The following is an 18,796-nucleotide window of genomic DNA, read 5'->3' as shown; positions in this document are numbered from 1 at the left end:
GTCCGGCTGACATTAAATGTGCAGGACGTTCTGGAAATAGTACAGTAAACGGGCGAGGGTGTCTAGATTGGACCCTGGGAAAGGCTAAAAGGATGTTGCAAGGCAGGGCCTACCTGCATGCTGTGCTCAGCGGACTTTTGAAATACTATGTTCTCCACTGATGGGAGAAGAAAGGTGCATGGAGTTCTCCACTGATGGGAGAAGAAATGTGCATGGAGTTAGGTTATCCCGTATATTTTCCAGTGTATGCCATTTATTCTAGTCAGGAATTTGGCATTGTTCTGTAAGAATAAAATACGTCAGTAGGCAAAAAAATAAAAAAAAAAATAAATAAAGGCAGGTGTTGTGGACCATAGTCAGCGTCTGCGGGGGGAGGGCGAGTGCGCCGGGGAGCTTCTCACCCTGTGGCGGAGCGCTGACAGTTAACAACAAAGACCTATGCACAACAATGGAGGTGCAGCCATTCCATGGACCCCAGGAGGGGGTAGATTCAATGTGTGCCGTGGATCGGCGGGGAGGAGGGACTGACCTGCCGGTAGTCCTGGACTCTACTGCCCTAACCCACAATGTATGGACTGAGAAGAATATTGGGGAGGCTGCCTGTGTGCAGGTACCCCGGTGGGCCGGTGCGTTATGCGGTGCCCTGGATGCTAAATAGTGCAACTGTTGGCTGTAGCGCATTGGGGCCTGCCGGCACAATGTGCGCAGCAGAGTGGGACATTGATGGCCGAGACGGCCAAGTTCAAATGTACGGCCAAGTTCTAGTGTATGGCCGAGTTAAAAAGTTAAAGTGTAAAGTTCAAATGTACGGCCAAGTTGTTCTAGTGTATGGCCGAGTTAAAGTTAAAATGTAATGTCGTACCTAAATTCCTTACTGCCGTTAACATGTTGATGCAGCTAAAGTGTGATGCTGTGAATAATTATTATATATCCAAGAAGGATACTTTCCTTGGTAATGGTCTGTGGTTTATTCCTTGGATTGATGGGAATAAAAAGCTACGCCGTGGACAACATATCTTGATTCTGAGAGTTCTTGGGCATAGTGGGGGTAAGGTGCCGGAATTTGGGGAGGAGGGAATGTCACGTTGTGCGCATACTATGACAGGCGCCCCCCGCGCCTAGGGGAGGGGCGCCCTTAGTTGCGCCACGGGGCTGAGCCTCCTCTGGGGCCCCTGGCCACGGAAGAGGGATGGCTGAATGGGGTGATGTCATTGGGAGGTCTGAGAAATGAAACTTAGAAGAAACGAAACCTAGCAGGTTATATAAGGCTGTGCCACGGGGGTTTCGTTCTCTTTGTCCCCTCTGACTACAGCCTGGATTACAGGAGCGTCGGCAACCACCCACCCACCCGGCAGAAGAGCAAGCGTTGCGGAGCGCTGACAGTTAACAACAAAGACCTATGCACAACAATGGAGGTGCAGCCATTCCATGGACCCCAGGAGGGGGTAGATTCAATGTGTGCCGTGGATCGGCGGGGAGGAGGGACTGACCTGCCGGTAGTCCTGGACTCTACTGCCCTAACCCACAATGTATGGACTGAGAAGAATATTGGGGAGGCTGCCTGTGTGCAGGTACTCCGGTGGGCCGGTGCGTTATGCGGTGCCCTGGATGCTAAATAGTGCAACTGTTGGCTGTAGCGCATTGGGGCCTGCCGGCACAATGTGCGCAGCAGAGTGGGACATTGATGGCCGAGACGGCCAAATTCAAATGTACGGCCAAGTTCTAGTGTATGGCCGAGTTAAAAAGTTAAAGTGTAAAGTTCAAATGTACGGCCAAGTTGTTCTAGTGTATGGCCGAGTTAAAGTTAAAATGTAATGTCGTACCTAAATTCCTTACTGCCGTTAACATGTTGATGCAGCTAAAGTGTGATGCTGTGAATAATTATTATATATCCAAGAAGGATACTTTCCTTGGTAATGGTCTGTGGTTTATTCCTTGGATTGATGGGAATAAAAAGCTACGCCGTGGACAACATATCTTGATTCTGAGAGTTCTTGGGCATAGTGGGGGTAAGGTGCCGGAATTTGGGGAGGAGGGAATGTCACGTTGTGCGCATACTATATTATTATTCACTGCTGCCACCTGGTGGCTGCTAACAAGCATATAATGTATAGCCTACGTGAAATATCAGCAATTACAGAAACATACACAGCCTGATTCTCAAGGCTTTTTTCGTATGTAACTTTAGCTCACGTGCACAAATAGGCTTTTCACAAGTTAAATCATGAAAGATGTTTTTAATATTCGCAAAAAGATTTGCCTGCACATATTTCCGTGTGTGTATCATTTAGATAACCTATACGCAACTCTAGCTTTCTTAAAAAAAGTCCACCATCCTTCGTATGAAACGTTACAGCAGTGGCTCCACAAACTGCGTGCTTGGTATGCGGCGCACCGGGGTGCTGCAGCACACAGATTAGGAACCACTGTCCTATCGCCACTGAAACGTCACTTCCCGTGGCGATAGGGGCTCTGCCTTATTTTACTATGTGTGCTGCAATGTGCAGCAAACATAGAAACAGCAAAACACCCTGAATGATTGTTTATGTGCAGAAATGTATCCCTTCCTACACATAAAGAATCATTAAAGAAATGAAGATTTGCAATTCCATGTATGCTGCACAATGCAGCACACATGAAGTTGCAAATCGTAATTCTTTAATAATTCTTTATGTGCAGAAAAGGATACATTCCCGCACATAAACAATCAATCCCTCAAAGCAGGCACACTTGCACTATTGTGCAAGGGTGCCTATGCTGGTGATAGAGCGCGCAGGGACCAACTAGCTCAGTTTTACCATACTCACCTTGGGCCCATACAACATTCACACATTGAACTAGTAGTCCTGCCTAACCAATTTACTTATTTAATTACTCTATCAGTTTGCCCAGAGGTCCGATTTAGGACTTATACCTGTAACTCATAACTGACCAATCCTTGTCACCTTCCTATAAGTCCTGTGGATCAGGGAGTTAGCATAAACAGGTAATATTTAAACACATTGACTTTTCTTATAATAACCACAGACTCAGGGAAAGTTTTAAAACCTTTATCTATGATAGATTTTCTGAGTCAAATGAAAAAGGCCTCAATCTCGTGACCATAAATTTTACAAGCAGGAATATAACCAGCAGGACATAAAGTTTGTAAGAAATTACAGTAACCCCTTTAGACATAGGTACCTGGAAAGGGTAAGAAAAGGAAATAGCACAAGGACATATCATATTGATTATATTTACCTAGAATGGTGCAATGACCAATCCTGGCCACGGGCTGGGGCAAAATACGAACCAGGACCAGGCTCCCGACTAATCAGGTGCCCACGGGAAAAGACAGGTGCAGATCAGGACAGGTGACCTCAGCTAAGTGCAACGCCAGCGTCACACCCCTCTCCCTAGGAAAGCCAATTAATACCCCGATTGGGTTATCGATTCTTCTGACAGAGTTCTCCGCCAGCACCTCTGCTCTCGATCGCCTATTGAGTGCGTTGGGTCAGTGACAGGTCAGCTATTCGGACAAGTCGGACAATTTCTCTATCTGAGCCTACCTTAGTTATACCATTTCGAGGGCAATGTACCACCCCTAAATGTTGCAAATCTATGTGTTCCCCTTCAGTGATTGGTTGGAAAGACGAGGAGAGGTCATCACACCATTCTAGGATGATGTAATTTCAATTTGAACTATATTGATTGAATCCCCACCCACAATTTTATTTTCCCATGATTTTATGTCGCCCTACAATATTGGTACACAATTTGAATACATTGTATTTGGTAGCTTCCTTTCTAGAAGTCAGATGAGCAGGTTCCCAGGCACATCGTGGGTAAGAAGTGAGCTGACAGGGGTTCAATGCCAATGCTTCAGCAAATTCAGAGTCAGGGTGCGCATGTGCAGAGTCATCCAAGATGGAAGATGTATCAGGGTCAGGCCCAAAGTATGAGCTAGTAGCAAAGTCAAAAAGAAACATATTAGAATACAGAAATAAATGAATGCACTGTATACTATTTATCTCTACCCTATTCCCATTACTTTATATTAACTTGTGCGTTAATGATTAAGCAGGAAGAGCAAGTTTAGTACAAGCTGCAGCATAAGCATTAGCATGTGAAATTTAAAACAGCCATTTCTGGCATTAGTGCACAGAAGCAAAGTTTTCCCACCAAGCAGAGAGATACGTCATGCCACGTGGATGTGACAGACGCATGCGCAGAAGGTTTCCCGCGTTTTCGGCGGCCATTTTAATGCATTAGTTACTGTTAGTAAAAGCACATTGAAAACCTTCCCCTAGATACTAGAAATGTTGTGAAATGTAAATATTAGTAAACAAAACATGTTGATTACAATACAATACAATAAATCTTTATTCGGTATTTAAAAAATACCATAAAAGTACATATTATACAGTTAAAATCAATAAAATACAATTCATAACACAATGGTTGGAGACAATTGACCGAAAATTCATTCAACACCGCCCTCTTGAATTCCTTAACCTTAAAGCAACCTTAATAAAAATCATGATACAAAGCAGAGTATAAGGATCATTAGCCCTTTGCAAGAATAATAAGGCGACCTTGGCATGTTTAAACTTTGCCTGTTTTAAAATTCCTACAAGAAAACTGCGCCTGGGTAAAACATAAAATGGGCATAATAATGCAAAATGAAGGGTATCCTGCGGAGACCTATTGTCGCAGCCGCAGGAACCCTTCTGCTCAACAGTTAAAGTAAAACCTGGTGGATCAGCCAGTAGGTGATGTAAAAGGTTGAGCCTAAAACGAGTAATTAAAAATCTGTCCTGTGCATTGTACATAAGAGCGAGGTAAGGTTCCATTCCTTCCTCTGTTTTCACCATTCTATAGGCACAGACTGAGGCTTTACTTCCTTCTACAGATGCTCTACGTGAAGCTACCAAGTCCCAAAAAACTCTTTTAACTCTAAGTTTATCTTGGGGGATAATTTCTGTAGGATTAGTAAAAAGATCCTTACAGCGATTCCCTCAAGTGTGGACTTCACGTATTTTAGCCAGGGAATACACATTCCTTAGTCCCTTTTTTATACAGTCTCTGAAAATTTGTCTGCTCAGGTCAGCCTCCGTGTTGGTCCAAATCTTAAGCCAAGCCATGAGGGGTCTGACCTTTATCAGGTCCTCAATGTATACTCTTCCTAGTTCTTCATAGATAATGTATGCGGGAGTACTTTGTGGGGTTTTGAGCACCTTTCTCAAATATTTGTTCTCCCCTACCTGTAACTGCTGGGTGCTTACAAAACCCCAAACTTCGGACCCATAAACCACCTTTGAGCAACAAATTGAGCTGTACAAGTTCATGACTTGTTCAGGGGACCACCGACCCAGCCTGCGTCCATGGTTCATTATCGCCCCAGTCGAGGCCACTTGTTTGGAACACCGCTCTTCAATTAAAAATTAAAAATTTAAAAGCCCATCAAATAACAAACCCAGGTAAGGGAATGTCTGTACTGGCCCTAATTTGTGTGTGCCTATTCTGTAGGTGAACTTCTTGCAGGGTTTGGATCCTGTCAGCATGACATAGGACTTCGTCAGGTTTGCCGACAAGTCTAAGGTATCCATAAAACTGACAAACCCGTCTATCAGACGCTGGAGTTCATTAGGAGTGCGGGCTAAAAGCACTGCATCATCTGCGTACAACAACACAGAAACAGGGCGGGAACCTACTCGGGGGGAATCTACTTTTAGTTTTCATAATGCCTGATCTAAATTATTAATATGTAAAGAAAACAAAAACGGGGCCAAAATGCATCCCTGTCTAACCCCGCTGTTACAGGGAAAAGGAGCCGTAGTACCCCCTTCCAAATTATAGTGCACTTTAGCGGAAGTCTTCCAATGCAGTGCTCTCAGTATGTTAACCAGACCCTCATCAACTCCTAATCTGGTCATCAGGGCCCACAGCTTCTCTCTGTTAACGTGATCGAAAGCTGCGGTGAGGTCCATAAACCCTAGGTATACAGCCTCGTTACTGGCTAAGGTGTATTTTGCGACCAATAGGTAGAGGTTCAGGCACTGGTCCGTTGTTGATCTCCCTGCCCTAAACCAGAACTGAATATCTGAGAAGATTTGGTGGTCATCGGCCCAGTCCATAAGGCGGTTAAGGACCACTTGTCCCAACACTTTGGCCATCACGTCAATCAAAGTAAACAAAACATGTTGATTAATAATTTATAAGTTATTTAGAGAAGGCTGAATACAAGCAAGTTTCAGAATATGTGAATCCTTGCTCCATCAGGGAATGTATCCCTTCCTACACATAAAGAATCATTAAAGAAATGATGATTTGCAACTCCATGTGTGCTGCACAATGCAGCACACATGAAGTTGCAAATCGTAATTCTTTAATAATTCTTTATGTGCAGGCGGGGATACATTCCCGAACATAAACAATCAATCCCTCAAAGCAGGCACCCTTGCACTATTTTGCAAGGGCGCCTATGTTGGCACTAGGGAGCTTAATTTAGCTCTAGAGATAGGGAAAACGAAGGGGTGCACTACATCTTTGTAAAAGTGGCCCTTCCCTGCGTTTTCGGAATGGCGGAGCGTGACATTTGCATTTTGTGCTTAACGCCATACTACTCCATTTCCTTGTAAATATGCCCTGCAGTTTCTTACCCACCAGGTTACATACCACTTAATGTAACGCAGTGCTCTTGTCATACATGTTTTAATATATGAAGTTATCTGTACAAGAAATATATGTAGTTATCTAAATAACAAATTTACGTTGTCACATTGAATTTTTTGTCTCCTTGCTTTTTCTGCGTGCTCCTAGCAATTGTTTTACCAATAATCTGACCATTAACTCCTTCGGTGCTCATGACGGCTCCCGGCCGGCATGAGTCACAATAGACGTGTGCTCATGACGGCCGGGAGCCGTCAGAACGTTGCTGCTCCGCCCACGCGCCGTTAATTCCCCGCCTGTGCGGGATAATTAATCAGTATGCGGAGTTCTGGCAGCTCCCGGCCGTCATGAGCACACGCCCACCGTGATTTATGACGGCCGGGAGCCGTCATGAGTTCCTGAGCGCCACGCCCAGCCCCCCCTTGCACAGCAGCAACATTTGCGCCGTGGTGAAGGGGTAAACTCACACCCTTAGAGACATTGTTGTTTATTACAACTGCAGTTTCTTAATGCATGAATATATTGGAAAGATTACGAAAATCTCATTTCAAATACAGCAATACGAATACAATTTGCCCCAGTATTGGAACTTTCATAGATTCCCATGCTTTGTATCATTCCCCCGTCGTCAGCCTGGGAGCCTCGGTAAATAGAAAATACCATAGCAGTATGTACAAAAGGGAAAGTAAGGCCAGGGCCTCATCTCATTTTGTAGCCAAGCTACCTCTTTGTGTAAAAGAGACCAAAAGTCTGCAACCACCAATCAGATCAGCCTCACCCCATAGAACCCTCAGGAGAGAGCCTCAGATTTCCTACCGCACGTTGTACTAAGGGAGTCTCCTCTGAGCTCTGCTCAGTTTTCTCTTCATTTGGATTTCTACAACCTTTTTTCTCTTCAGGATGCCTGAAAAGAAAGCTTTATTCAAAGCCTGTGCTACTTGCTCAAAGAAAAGACTTTATGTGGAAGATAAGCATAAAGAGTGTATTTATTGCTTATATCCAGCCCACAAAGCCACTGAGTGCAAGATCTGCAGGACCTTCTCAACTAAGACTCTGAGAGACCGGGAAGGAAGACTTCTGACTTGGTTGCAGAAAATGAAGTCTCGGAAAGAGGTTCTGTGCAGTGATAGTGAGGATTTTTCCTCTTCGAGGAGGTCTACTGAAAGGGCTAGGTCTTCCCCCTCTACATCTGCTGAACCTCCTGCTAAGGCCTCTCAAAAGACCTCTGAAAGGTCTAAAAGGCTTAGTCCAAAAAAATCTCCTCACCACTTAAAGGAGAAAGAGGGACTCCTCCCTGAGGTGCCATCTGGAAAAAAGGCAAGCCCAGGCCTTTCTGTGGCTTCTTCTCCATCAGAAAAAGAGAAGATAGTCAAAAAACCCTCAAGTACACCTCTGGAAGCAAAAGAAGAGAAGAAAATCCGTCCGTCGACGACGGTCTCCTCTGGTATGTCGACGACGATGACAAAAACTCCATTGGCTTCAATTGAGACTCCGTCGACAGGCCCGTCGACGAGAGTTTCGCCGTCAACATCATCGATGATGACTTCGTCGTCGACAGTTCCTGCCTTGGTTTCGTCGTCGAGGCTTTCGATCTCTCAGTCTAAGGTGATACCGTCGACGATGGCATCGACGACGAGGACAACGACGACTACATCGACGACGGCGACAACAATGATCCTAACATCCACCTCGTTGACGATCCCGTCGACGATCGGCCCTCCGTCAACGGCTGTTCCACCGTCGACGACAGTACTTTCTCCCGCAACGACGATCCCCTCGTCGACGGCACCATCAACGACACTGTCGACGATCCAAAAAGTAAGGATTTCTATAAGGAATAGACTGATTCCGCCGAAGATGACATCACCCCGTAGGGTAACACCATTGCCTCCACCTCTTCTGCTGGAGGAGGAATATTCGGATGAAGACAAAAGTCCATATGGGGATGCATATAGTCTTTCACAACTTCAAGTGAAGTATCAGGCTTCGGAATCTGACGATTATTTCCTGGATCAACATCATCCAGAATCTCAATTCACTCCTCAGGACACGCATCAACAAACATCTGGCCAGGATATGGTGGCCATGCCGTCTTCGTTGATAAACGATCTTCAGTTGATGTTATTAGATTATAAAAAGAGGTTCCCATCTCAGACCTCTGAAACCATTCCACCTCTTCCGCCACCGCCTCAGCAAACTTTATCTACTCCTGTGGCATCAACCTCTCAGAGACAAGGTGAACAGCCTGGGACTGAAAGGCATAACGTGATTACAGTGCCTGATAATGATGAAGACTCTTCTTATGAAGACAAAGATAGGGAGCATAGTCAAAACCCTGACACTGAATGGAACGACTATGTTATCCCTGATCCGGCATCTCCATCTCCGGACCCTGTGGATTCGCCTCCAGCGGACATAGGGGGCTTCCATAATCTTATGGAAAGGACATCTAAACGATTTGGCCTTCCGGTTCCTGTCATGCTGTCAGACTGTTTCCTCTACGACTTAAAAGAGCCCTACAAGAAATTGATTTGTTCCATCCCAATTGTGGAACATGTTTGGAGTGAGGGCAAAAAAGTGATGCACTCTCCAGCTACTGTAACTCCGGTTCTACCGCGGCTGGAAAAGAAATATAAGGCCCCGGAGGACAGTCCTGCATGTCTTATTGGTCAACCTAAACCGGACTCGGTTATTTCCCAGGCAGCACAAAGGAAATCGAGGAACCCCGCGGCACCCCTGACGGAACCGCCAGATAGAGAAGGCAGGTGCTTGGATAATGTTGGGAAGAGGTTCTCTTCGATGTCTAGCCTCCTTGTTCGGGTCTCGAACGCACTCGCAATTTTGGGACGATACGATCGCCAAATGTGGTGCGAACTCTCTTCTTTCATTGATCAGCTTCCAGAGAGTGCCAAGACGGAAGCGAAAAAGATTTTAGAAGAAGGGGAAAGATCTTCCTCAGAAATTATAGATTGTGCAATGGACATTGCTACGACGGCGGTCCTGAGACGTCAGGGTTGGCTGAGATGTACCTGGTTTCGCCTGGAGGTGCAGAACAAGATTCTGGATCTGCCTTTTGATGGGGACATGCTGTTTGGCAAGCATATAGATGATGCTTTGCAGGACATTAAGAAGGACACCGAGACGGCAAAATCCTTGGGCACGCTCCAATACCGAAAGGTGCCTCTCCGGGGAGCAAGAGGCAAAGGTTTTTCTATATACAGGGGAGGCTATCAACAACGATATTCCTCCTATTCGCAATCCTCTCAATCATATAAGCTTCAGTACTCTCAGCGGCAAAATCAATCGACGTCTTTCTCTCGCCAATCTTCCAGAGGTAGACAAGGGCGTCAGGGGAGAGACACCTCTAAACGCCAATAGTGGCTTCCTGGCTCTGCCTACTGGTCCTTCCAGAGCAGGTCCTAGGCCTTCTGAGGCCCCAGGCGAAAGGGAAGATGTAAGGCCCCTCTAAGTGCCTTACTGTAGGCGCGAGTTCACGCAGCGCTTTTCCTGCATTTCATATCGGGCCCCCTGCTCTGTGGTCTACTCTGCGGGGCCGGCGGAGGGGCCCCCTGAGCGCGAGGCCCTGGCAGCTGCCCATATCGCCCATGCCTAGGACCGGCCCTGGGTCCTTCACCTCTTGTTTCCAAGATAGGGGGAAGGATTACGAATTTTCTCGATTGCTGGAAGCTCATAACCACAGATCAGTGGGTCCTACAGATCGTTCGTTTTGGCCATACATTAGAATTCAAAAATTTACCACCTCAAAGAGCCCCTCGCGCCACAGAATCAAAACATCTGCACCTTCTCCATCTCGAAGTCTCGCATCTGCTCACCAAGGGAGCGATAGAACCAGTGCCATCTCACAAACAGGAAAAGGGTTCTATTCCAGATTTTTCCTCATTCAGAAGACGGAAGGAAAATGTTGCCCGATCTTAGACCTGAGGAAGCTCAACACCTATCTCATAAAATTCTCCTTTCGAATGGTCTCTCTTCAGGATGTCTTGCGTCTTCTAAATCCGGGGGATTACATGGCGACTCTGGATCTCCAGGACGCATATTTCCACATTCCGATCCACCCAGCTAACATAAAATGTTTACGCTTCACAGTAGCCAAGAGCCACTTTCAGTTCAAGGTCCTGCCCTTCGGGCTCAGATCCGCTCCGCGGATTTTCACAAAAGTATTGGCCCCGGTAGCGGCGTTCTTAAGGAAACAATCGCTAGAAGTTTTCCCTTACCTAGACGATTGGTTTATCAAGGCTCCGTCTTCTCAGGCAGCGTCAAGGGCAGTAGAAAATTGCATCCAACTTTTCAAAGGCCTGGGTATATGTTTCAACTGGGACAAGTCAGTCATTGTTCCATCCAGGAGGGTCAAGTTCCTGGGCTCAATTGTGGATACAAGGTTTTGCAAAGCTTTCCCTTCGGAAGAGAGGCAGAAGAAACTAATCTCAGCAATCCGATTACAGGGGAGAAAATCCCTATCAGTTCGACTCTACAAATCTTTTCTAGGATTGATATAATCTTGCATACCATTAGTTCCGCATTACAGATTAAGAATGCCCCCCTTGCAAGAACAACTAGATATGCAATGGCGCCAGGTGGAAGGCTCTTTAGAGGACAAGATAAAGGTCACTCCTCCCATAAAAAGGGCAGCAGGTTGGTGGGCGGTAAAGAAAAATATCTCAAGAGTTCTTTCATTCAGAATGTTTCCATCCCCTCTGAATCTAACCACAGACGCCTCAATGGAAGGCTGGGGCGCAGTCTTGCAAGATCTCCAGGTGAGCAATAACTGGAAGGCAGAAGAACATGGTCTTCATATAAATCTCTTGGCACTCAGAGCGATTCGCATAGCCTTGCAGGCTTTCAAGCCGAGGATTAAAAATACAACTGTGCTGGTCAAGATGGACAACACAATGGCCATGCATTACATAAACAAGCAGGGAGGTACAAGATCCCTTCTCCTCTCAAAAGAAGCCCAGGAGATATGGGAATGGGCGATTCTCCACAATGTAGTACTCTCAGAGGAGCACCTACCAGGCACTCTCAACACAACAGGAGACACCCTAAGTCGTCTAAAATCTGCCTGTCGCGATTGGGAATTAGATCAAGACACTCCAGAGGAAGTGTTTCAATGTTGGGGAACTCCAACAATAGACACCTTTTTGCGACTCCAGAAAACAGGAAATGCCAATTCTATGCAAGCAGGCATCACCATCGAGGATCACTGGGGAATGCTCTTTCGATGTCCTGGTTAGGCGCATTTTGTTACGCCTTTCCTCCAATTCCCCTAATTCCACAGCTTCTCAGGAAGATAAAGATGGAACCTTGCAGGATGATCTTGATAGCACTGGCGTGGCCTCGCCAATTCTGGTTCACGGAACTCCGCCTACTGTCCCAGGATCATCCATATCACCTTTGTCCCATCCCATCTCTGTTGACAATGTCCCAGGGACTGGTGATACACCCAGGTCCGAGCTCTCTCCATTTGAAAGCCTGGCTCAAAGCACAGAGAATTCCACACTCTTGATATTACTCTGGAATGTAAAGAGATTTTATCTCAAGCTCGCGCACCAAGTACAAATAGGACATACCGTGCTAAATGGAAGCGTTTCTGTCTGGTGTCATAAGGAGCGCATCCATCCATTTTCTTCATCTCCTCATCAGATACTACCTTACATTCTATCACTGGCTAAATCGGGCCATTCTCACTCTTCCATCAAAGTTCATCTGGCAGCTATTTCAAGGTACAGAAGGTCAAATGCGGGTCCATCTCTTTGGTCAGCTAGAGTTATCTAACAATTCCTGAAAGGTCTTTTCAAGGTTTTTCCACCCGTGCGGCCCGCCACCTCCGACCTGGAATCTTAATCTGGTTCTGGCTCATCTGATAAGACCTCCGTTCGAGCCAATTCACAGAGCGAATTTGAAATTCTTATCTTGGAAATTAGCTCTCCTGCTGGCTCTTAACTCAGCTAGGAGAGTAGGAGAATTGCAAGCTCTCTCCATCCTAGAACCTTTTCTACAGTTCAGCAAGGATTCTATGTTTTTAAGGAACAATCCAAAATGTATCCCGAAGGTCCCTTCGGATTTCCATTTGAAGGAACCAGTGGTTCTAAAATACATTTTTCCTCGTCCTACAACACCAGCAGAACGTTCTCTTCATTCCTTGGATGTCCAGAGATGTCTCAAATTTTATCTTGAAAGGACGAAGGATTTTAGAAAATCATCTCAACTTTTTGTGGCTTTTAGTGCACCTCGGAAAGGACTTCCTCTCTCAAAGCAAGGGATTTCACGCTGGATTACAAGCGCAATTGATTACTGTCACAAGGCGGCTGGAAAGCCACTGGAGAGACAGGTTCGAGCTCACTCCACAAGATCTGTCTCATCTTCAGCAGCTCTCTTCGCTGGAGTCCCTATAAAAGACATTTGCAGGGCGGCCACATGGAGCAGCGCCCATACCTTCACTAAGCATCACTGCCTGGACTCTTTCATGAGGAGCGAAGCGGCAGTAGGTCAAGCTGTACTAAGGAATCTTTTCCAATGAGAGGTGAGCTTTCCCTTCTATCCCTCCTTCCTATGATTGCACATTTTGTATCGCATAAGTTTTCTACATGTATTGTTACTAAGTATAGATGCTTATATGAGTATATTTATGCTGAAATGTTGGAATACGCTTGTAACAAAATGTGCATGTTTTTTTTACTGCTAGCTACTCTGATACAAAGCATGGGAATCCATGAAAGTTCCAATACTGGGGCAAGAAAACAAGTTACTTACCTGTAACTTTGGTTCCCCAGTATTGGTAACTTTCATAGATTCCCATGCGCCCACCCTCCTCCTTCAGCCTTCAGCAGAAGTGGTTACTGTTACACAACGGCTGCGAAAATCTGAGGCTCTCTCCTGAGGGTTCTATGGGGTGAGGCTGATCTGATTGATGGTTGCAGACTTTTAGTCTCTTTTACACAAAGAGGTAGATGGGCTACAAAATGAGATGAGGCCTAGGCCTTACTTTCTCTTTTGTACATACTGCTATGGTATTTTCTATTTACCGAGGCTCCCAGGCTGACGACGGGGAATTGATACAAAGCATGGGAATCTATGAAAGTTACCAATACTGGGGAACCAAAGTTACAGGTAAGTAACTTGTTTTCTTCTTGCTACACATATAAATGCTTAAACATTAGTTTAAACATACACTTTATTTCACCAGCTTCACAATGAAACACATCTACACTTTAATTTCTTCTAGAATATTGAATACAAAAATTGTAAAACGTTTATTAGTCACATTTCTATGCGCCACATTTATACATTTTATTATTTTTATGTGGAGTACTTTAAATATACCTTTCGTTAGTAACATTAATCACAAAGAATATGTTTGAGTGCTAACTAGCATGATTATGATGCTCTCCTACAGTATCTTTGAAGGGATCAAAATGACCCTGCTCCAAACTAAACCTGCTCTAACTTTCATGTTGCAGGGCCTCACACAATGGACTGTATGTATTTGTTGTACTGGGACATGAGGGGCGGAAATGATTTGAAATTGCTGACCTGTTATGATATAGCAAGAGCACTGATCTGCTGTTATGACAGAACCTGGAATCAACTTCTGTCATACCAATGCAAACATCAGATGTCATAAAAGAATATGGTGCATAGGCTAAAGATTATTCTTGAACCTAAATTATTGCACCCCTGTTGCTTCACCAGTTGCAAAGCTAGCAGTTACTATTGTCATAAAACAGTCCAAATTAGCTACAATAGCTTTTTAACATATTCATTCAGAGACCTTATTAAACAATAACTGGGTCAGGTTTACCAGGCATGCATTTTGTGAATGAATGACGGATACTGATGTCTAACAGCGAGTTAAATCTCATCTATGTACAAAGCTACACTCAACCTCATATGTTCTACGCGGACTACTGCATGGCAAGCATGCACACAGAACAAATGTTGTATTGTACACAGATAACCCAATATGGAATAGGCACCCTGCATTTCTTTGCTTACAATGCTGAACTGGCCTATTGGGCAGCGTGCTACTGCCAAATACCAGCTTGAAAGTCCAGTGTCAGCAGTTTTGTTAAAATCTTTGTCCATTCAGAGTACTTAAAAAATAGCCCATACTGACCCTTTCAAGCCGGCAGTGCCACCATACCCAAAAGATGGCATGCATAAAGCGAATGAAGGGAAAAAGGAAAGTGCATGTTTTGAAAATAAGTTATCTGTTTACATGCATGAAAACAATTCAGTGAAATAGAGAAATTGGCCAGAGGTGGTGGTTGGTGGGGAGAGAAGGACACTCTTGCAACCTTTTCGACTTGTGAACTCAAGAAACAAGCATTTGCAATGCAATATATCTCGCATTAACGAGAGTTTAAGCTATTTGGCAATGCAGAAGCTTAAACTCTTGCAAATGCAAGACCTATTGCAAGGCAAATATCTGTTTTTTTTTACTAGCGCTCATGTGGCGCTTTCACATTCATGAAGGACGCACCCCTTTCTTTAGACATGCTGCGTCTAAAGAAAGGGGTGTGTCTGACATTAAAGTGAAACCGCGGCATGGGGGCTTTGACAAAAAAAAAGCATTGGTTTGTCAAGTTGATAAACAGATTTTTTGGGGGAGGTAAAATCGCCCTGGCCACGTTTTCACTTTAATGTCAGTCGCGTACCTTTCTTTAGACGCGGTTCGTGTAAAGAAATTGGCGCAGCCTTTATGAATGTGAAAGCGCTGCATGGGCGCTGGTAAACAAAATATTTAAATAGGTGCGGCCTCTAAAATAAATTTAAAAAACAAGCCCGCTTTAGTTAAAACGGTCCGCCATTAGTAAAAATTCAAATAAATGCGGCCAGCATGCTGCGAGGTAGTGGGTGGAATAGGGGAAGAGCATTAAATAAAATAGCGCTCTCCGACTTCTAAAGCAGACCATGTGAGCAGACCATGTAACAACACCAGTAAAAGGTCCAGTCGTATGGGAGGTAGCAAATGCAGACTAGGCGGTACCAAGGAGGGGCTTACAAGCTTGATAACGACTTGGAAGCCAGCATTTACTAAGGACAATGACACAAGCCAATTAAAAATATGGGCGCAGAGTGGGTGGGGCTATAAAGCCGTACTCCACTACTGCATGCCTCGCAGCAGCGCATGCGCTACCCAGGCTCAACCTAAAACCGGTTGTGTGCTCTCAGCAGACAGATGTTACAGTTCCTTCATCGTCTCACTAATGATTTTGTATTGTTTTTTCACCTGCAGACTTTAACCTTTGGTAACGTCACTGCGGTGCGTCGTTACCAGAAAGCATAGACATCCAATTGTCCGGTGCAGCACTCGTGCCAGTTGAAGTGTTACTTGCCCTCAATGAAGTGGATAAACTGTCTTCACCTTCACCAGTGGCAGCGTGAATTAACACGTTACTACAATTTTCTAGGCAGATGTACAGCGCCTGCCTTTACACCACTCGGAAGGCAATGCAGGGTTCTAAGTGTTACCAGCCAGTGTGTGGCAACTGTTTATGAAATTAACTAAACGTGTATTTCTAATAAATTCGTGAGCTATTTTTACATGAATTTTCTTTTTTAAATTAAGGTTAAATTAAAATAAAGACGTTTTACATCGACAGATATGCTGCTTCATTTCATACTTACACATACTTTATGGTTCCTGACCGGATACACAGTTGTGTTTATAGACCGCTTGTGTATGCAGACTGACCGGTCTATGGGTCAATAAATGCAGTAAATAATGTGGCATCATTAGGAAAGGATCTGGATCTGTAATGTACAAGTATAAGTGCTAGGGTAAATGTAAGTTATTACTACATATTGTTACATCATGTTGTAGAACTATTTATATTCACATACCTATATCAAGTGAATTTGACTACTTTGTACTTAGGGCCAGATGTACGACCATTTTTGCATGCGCATATGGGTTTGCGAACCCGTTTGCGCATGCAGAAATGGCATGGGGTATGTACAAACCTTATTTTGCGAGTCACAATTTTTTGCGACTTGCAAAATAGGGGTTTTCCGACTCGCTATTAGGAAGGGGCGTTCCCTTCCTAATAGAGTGCGCAACCCTACGTTCAGATGTTTTGTGTCTGCAATTGCGAGCACAAAACACTTGCAAATTACCACCCTCTTGAAGAGGGTGGTAATGGGGCCGCAGGGACCACTGCCCGCCCTTAAAAAATGTAAACAAAAACGTTTTTTTTTTTTTTATTGCATCCTGTTTTCCTTTAAGGAAAAACGGTCTGCATTTGAGAAAAAAAAAATACTTTATTTAAAAGCAGTCCCGGACATGGTGGTCTGCTGAGCCCAGCAGGCCACAATACCTGGGAGGGCCTGCCATTCCCAATGGGGTCACAAATTGCGAGGAGTCTCATTAATATTCATGAGCCTCTCTATTTGCGACCCCATTGGGAATCACTAACCGTGTGTTACACACTGTTGTACATCCTAAATAGCGCCTCGCAAATTGCGAGTCTTTTGCGACTCGCAATTTGCGAGGCGCTATTTGGGCCGTTGTACATCTCGCCCTAAGTCTCTACAACAATATGATAGTGACAAGTCAGGAGACAAGCCTGTCCCTCTTCCCAAGTAATCGTATCAAAATAAAAAGAACGGGTTTGTTATAAAGCACACACCTGTCTCTAAACTTTAGGTAGATATACCGGGTGTGTGAACTGCCTAGGAAACCCTGAGGTTGTTTAAAAAAACCCTCACTCACCTACCTAGTCGGTGACATGCTTCATCATAGGGTTCTCACCCTGATCATCGAATGTTTCCAGGGTGTGCTAAGATTGATGCCTGATTCGAGCCAAGCTGGGTTTTTTTACGGTGAAGTTGTGGTGGTGAGTGACAAGTTATCAAGTACAGTGTATTTCAAAATTGGCTCAAATACTCTGTCTTTATGACTGTGAGAAGCTGGCCTAGTATATGATGTCCACTAATGTAAGTGGGCACTTTGCACCAGTCATACAACCCTTTTGGTGATTTAAAAGGTCTCAAACAACCTTCGAGAGCTATCCAAGTGGTAGCTATGGAGAGCAGCCTTCAGGAGTGTAAAGCAGCGTGTTTTACCAGAGTTTAATCTTACAGTATAGATTAAATGAAAAGAGAACACCACAAAGTATTTTTTTGAATGTGTATTTATTATATAACCCAATCTAGTATGTTACAGTGTCTCCTACACGGAGATAGACACAAAGGGCCTGATTCACAGAACTAACTTAAGACAAAATCCTGAACTTACTACCATTTTGGTATTCACCGAAGGCACTTACTCATTTTGGTATTCACAGAAGGCACCTTCCCATTTTGTTATTCACAGAAGGCAGTACCCTCTGGGAAAACCAAAATGAGTAACTTACTCATTTTGAGTAACTTACTCATTTTGGTATTCACAAATGGCACTTACTCATTGATGAGTAAGTGCCTTCTGTGAATACCAAAATAAGTAACTTACTCATTTTGAGTAACTTACTCATTTTGGTATTCACAGAAGGCACTTACTCATTGATGAGTAAGTGCCTTCTGTGAATGCCAAAATGAGTAAGTGGCTTCTATGAATACCAAAATGAGTAAGTGCCTTCCGTAAATACCAAAATGGTTGTAAGTTTAGGATTTAGTTCTGTGAATCGGGCCCAAAGCACACAATACTTTAAGTAATAAATCACAGTAAATAGCAATAATACACAGTGGGCCCCGGGGGACTAAACCATATACTAAGAAAGTGGCATAAGAACCACGACTAGTCAGGATGATGTCGAGAGGACGTAGAATTGCTGAGTACCCACAGAACCACCCAAGGTAAGTAGATAGGGACCCCACGTAGAGCGTGTGCAGTGTGTGAACAAGTCTATGTGCAAGTCGCGATTAGATTTTTAAAGATTAGGAACCCTTCCCAGTGGACCCTGAAGAAAACCAGTGGAAGACAGAAGGTTGGAGAGCCACCACACCCCTGGATATCGTTGTACCCAAGTTACCTATCCCAGGGAAGCCGGGTGCATAGGTGTTAAGTAGCATCGGAAACTGCTATGGAACTCAAAGGAGGACTTCAGGAAAGTGCCGCTGCTGGAAGAGGAGAACGTGTCCAGTGGAATCTGAATGTGGACGCTTGAAAAGGAGTACCTGAAAGCAG

General features: G+C 44.5%; 1 protein-coding gene across 1 annotated transcript in view; it reads left to right on the top strand.

The window, feature by feature from the left end:
• LOC144763136 (fatty acid-binding protein, brain-like) overlaps positions 1-16,273 on the top strand; it is a 248,113-nt gene extending 231,840 nt beyond the window's left edge. The window contains exon 4 of the mRNA XM_078648457.1: positions 15,908-16,273. Coding sequence (XP_078504583.1) covers positions 15,908-15,958 — 51 coding nt within the window. The 3' untranslated portion in view covers positions 15,959-16,273. The remainder of the gene's footprint in view (positions 1-15,907) is intronic.
• The last annotated feature ends 2,523 nt before the right edge of the window (positions 16,274-18,796 follow it).

Source organism: Lissotriton helveticus, chromosome 6, assembly GCF_964261635.1.
Source record: "Lissotriton helveticus chromosome 6, aLisHel1.1, whole genome shotgun sequence".
NCBI classification, from domain to species: Eukaryota; Metazoa; Chordata; class Amphibia; order Caudata; family Salamandridae; genus Lissotriton; species Lissotriton helveticus.
The sequence above is the reverse complement of the archived record's forward strand: the minus strand, read 5'-3'. Positions and strand labels throughout refer to the sequence as shown.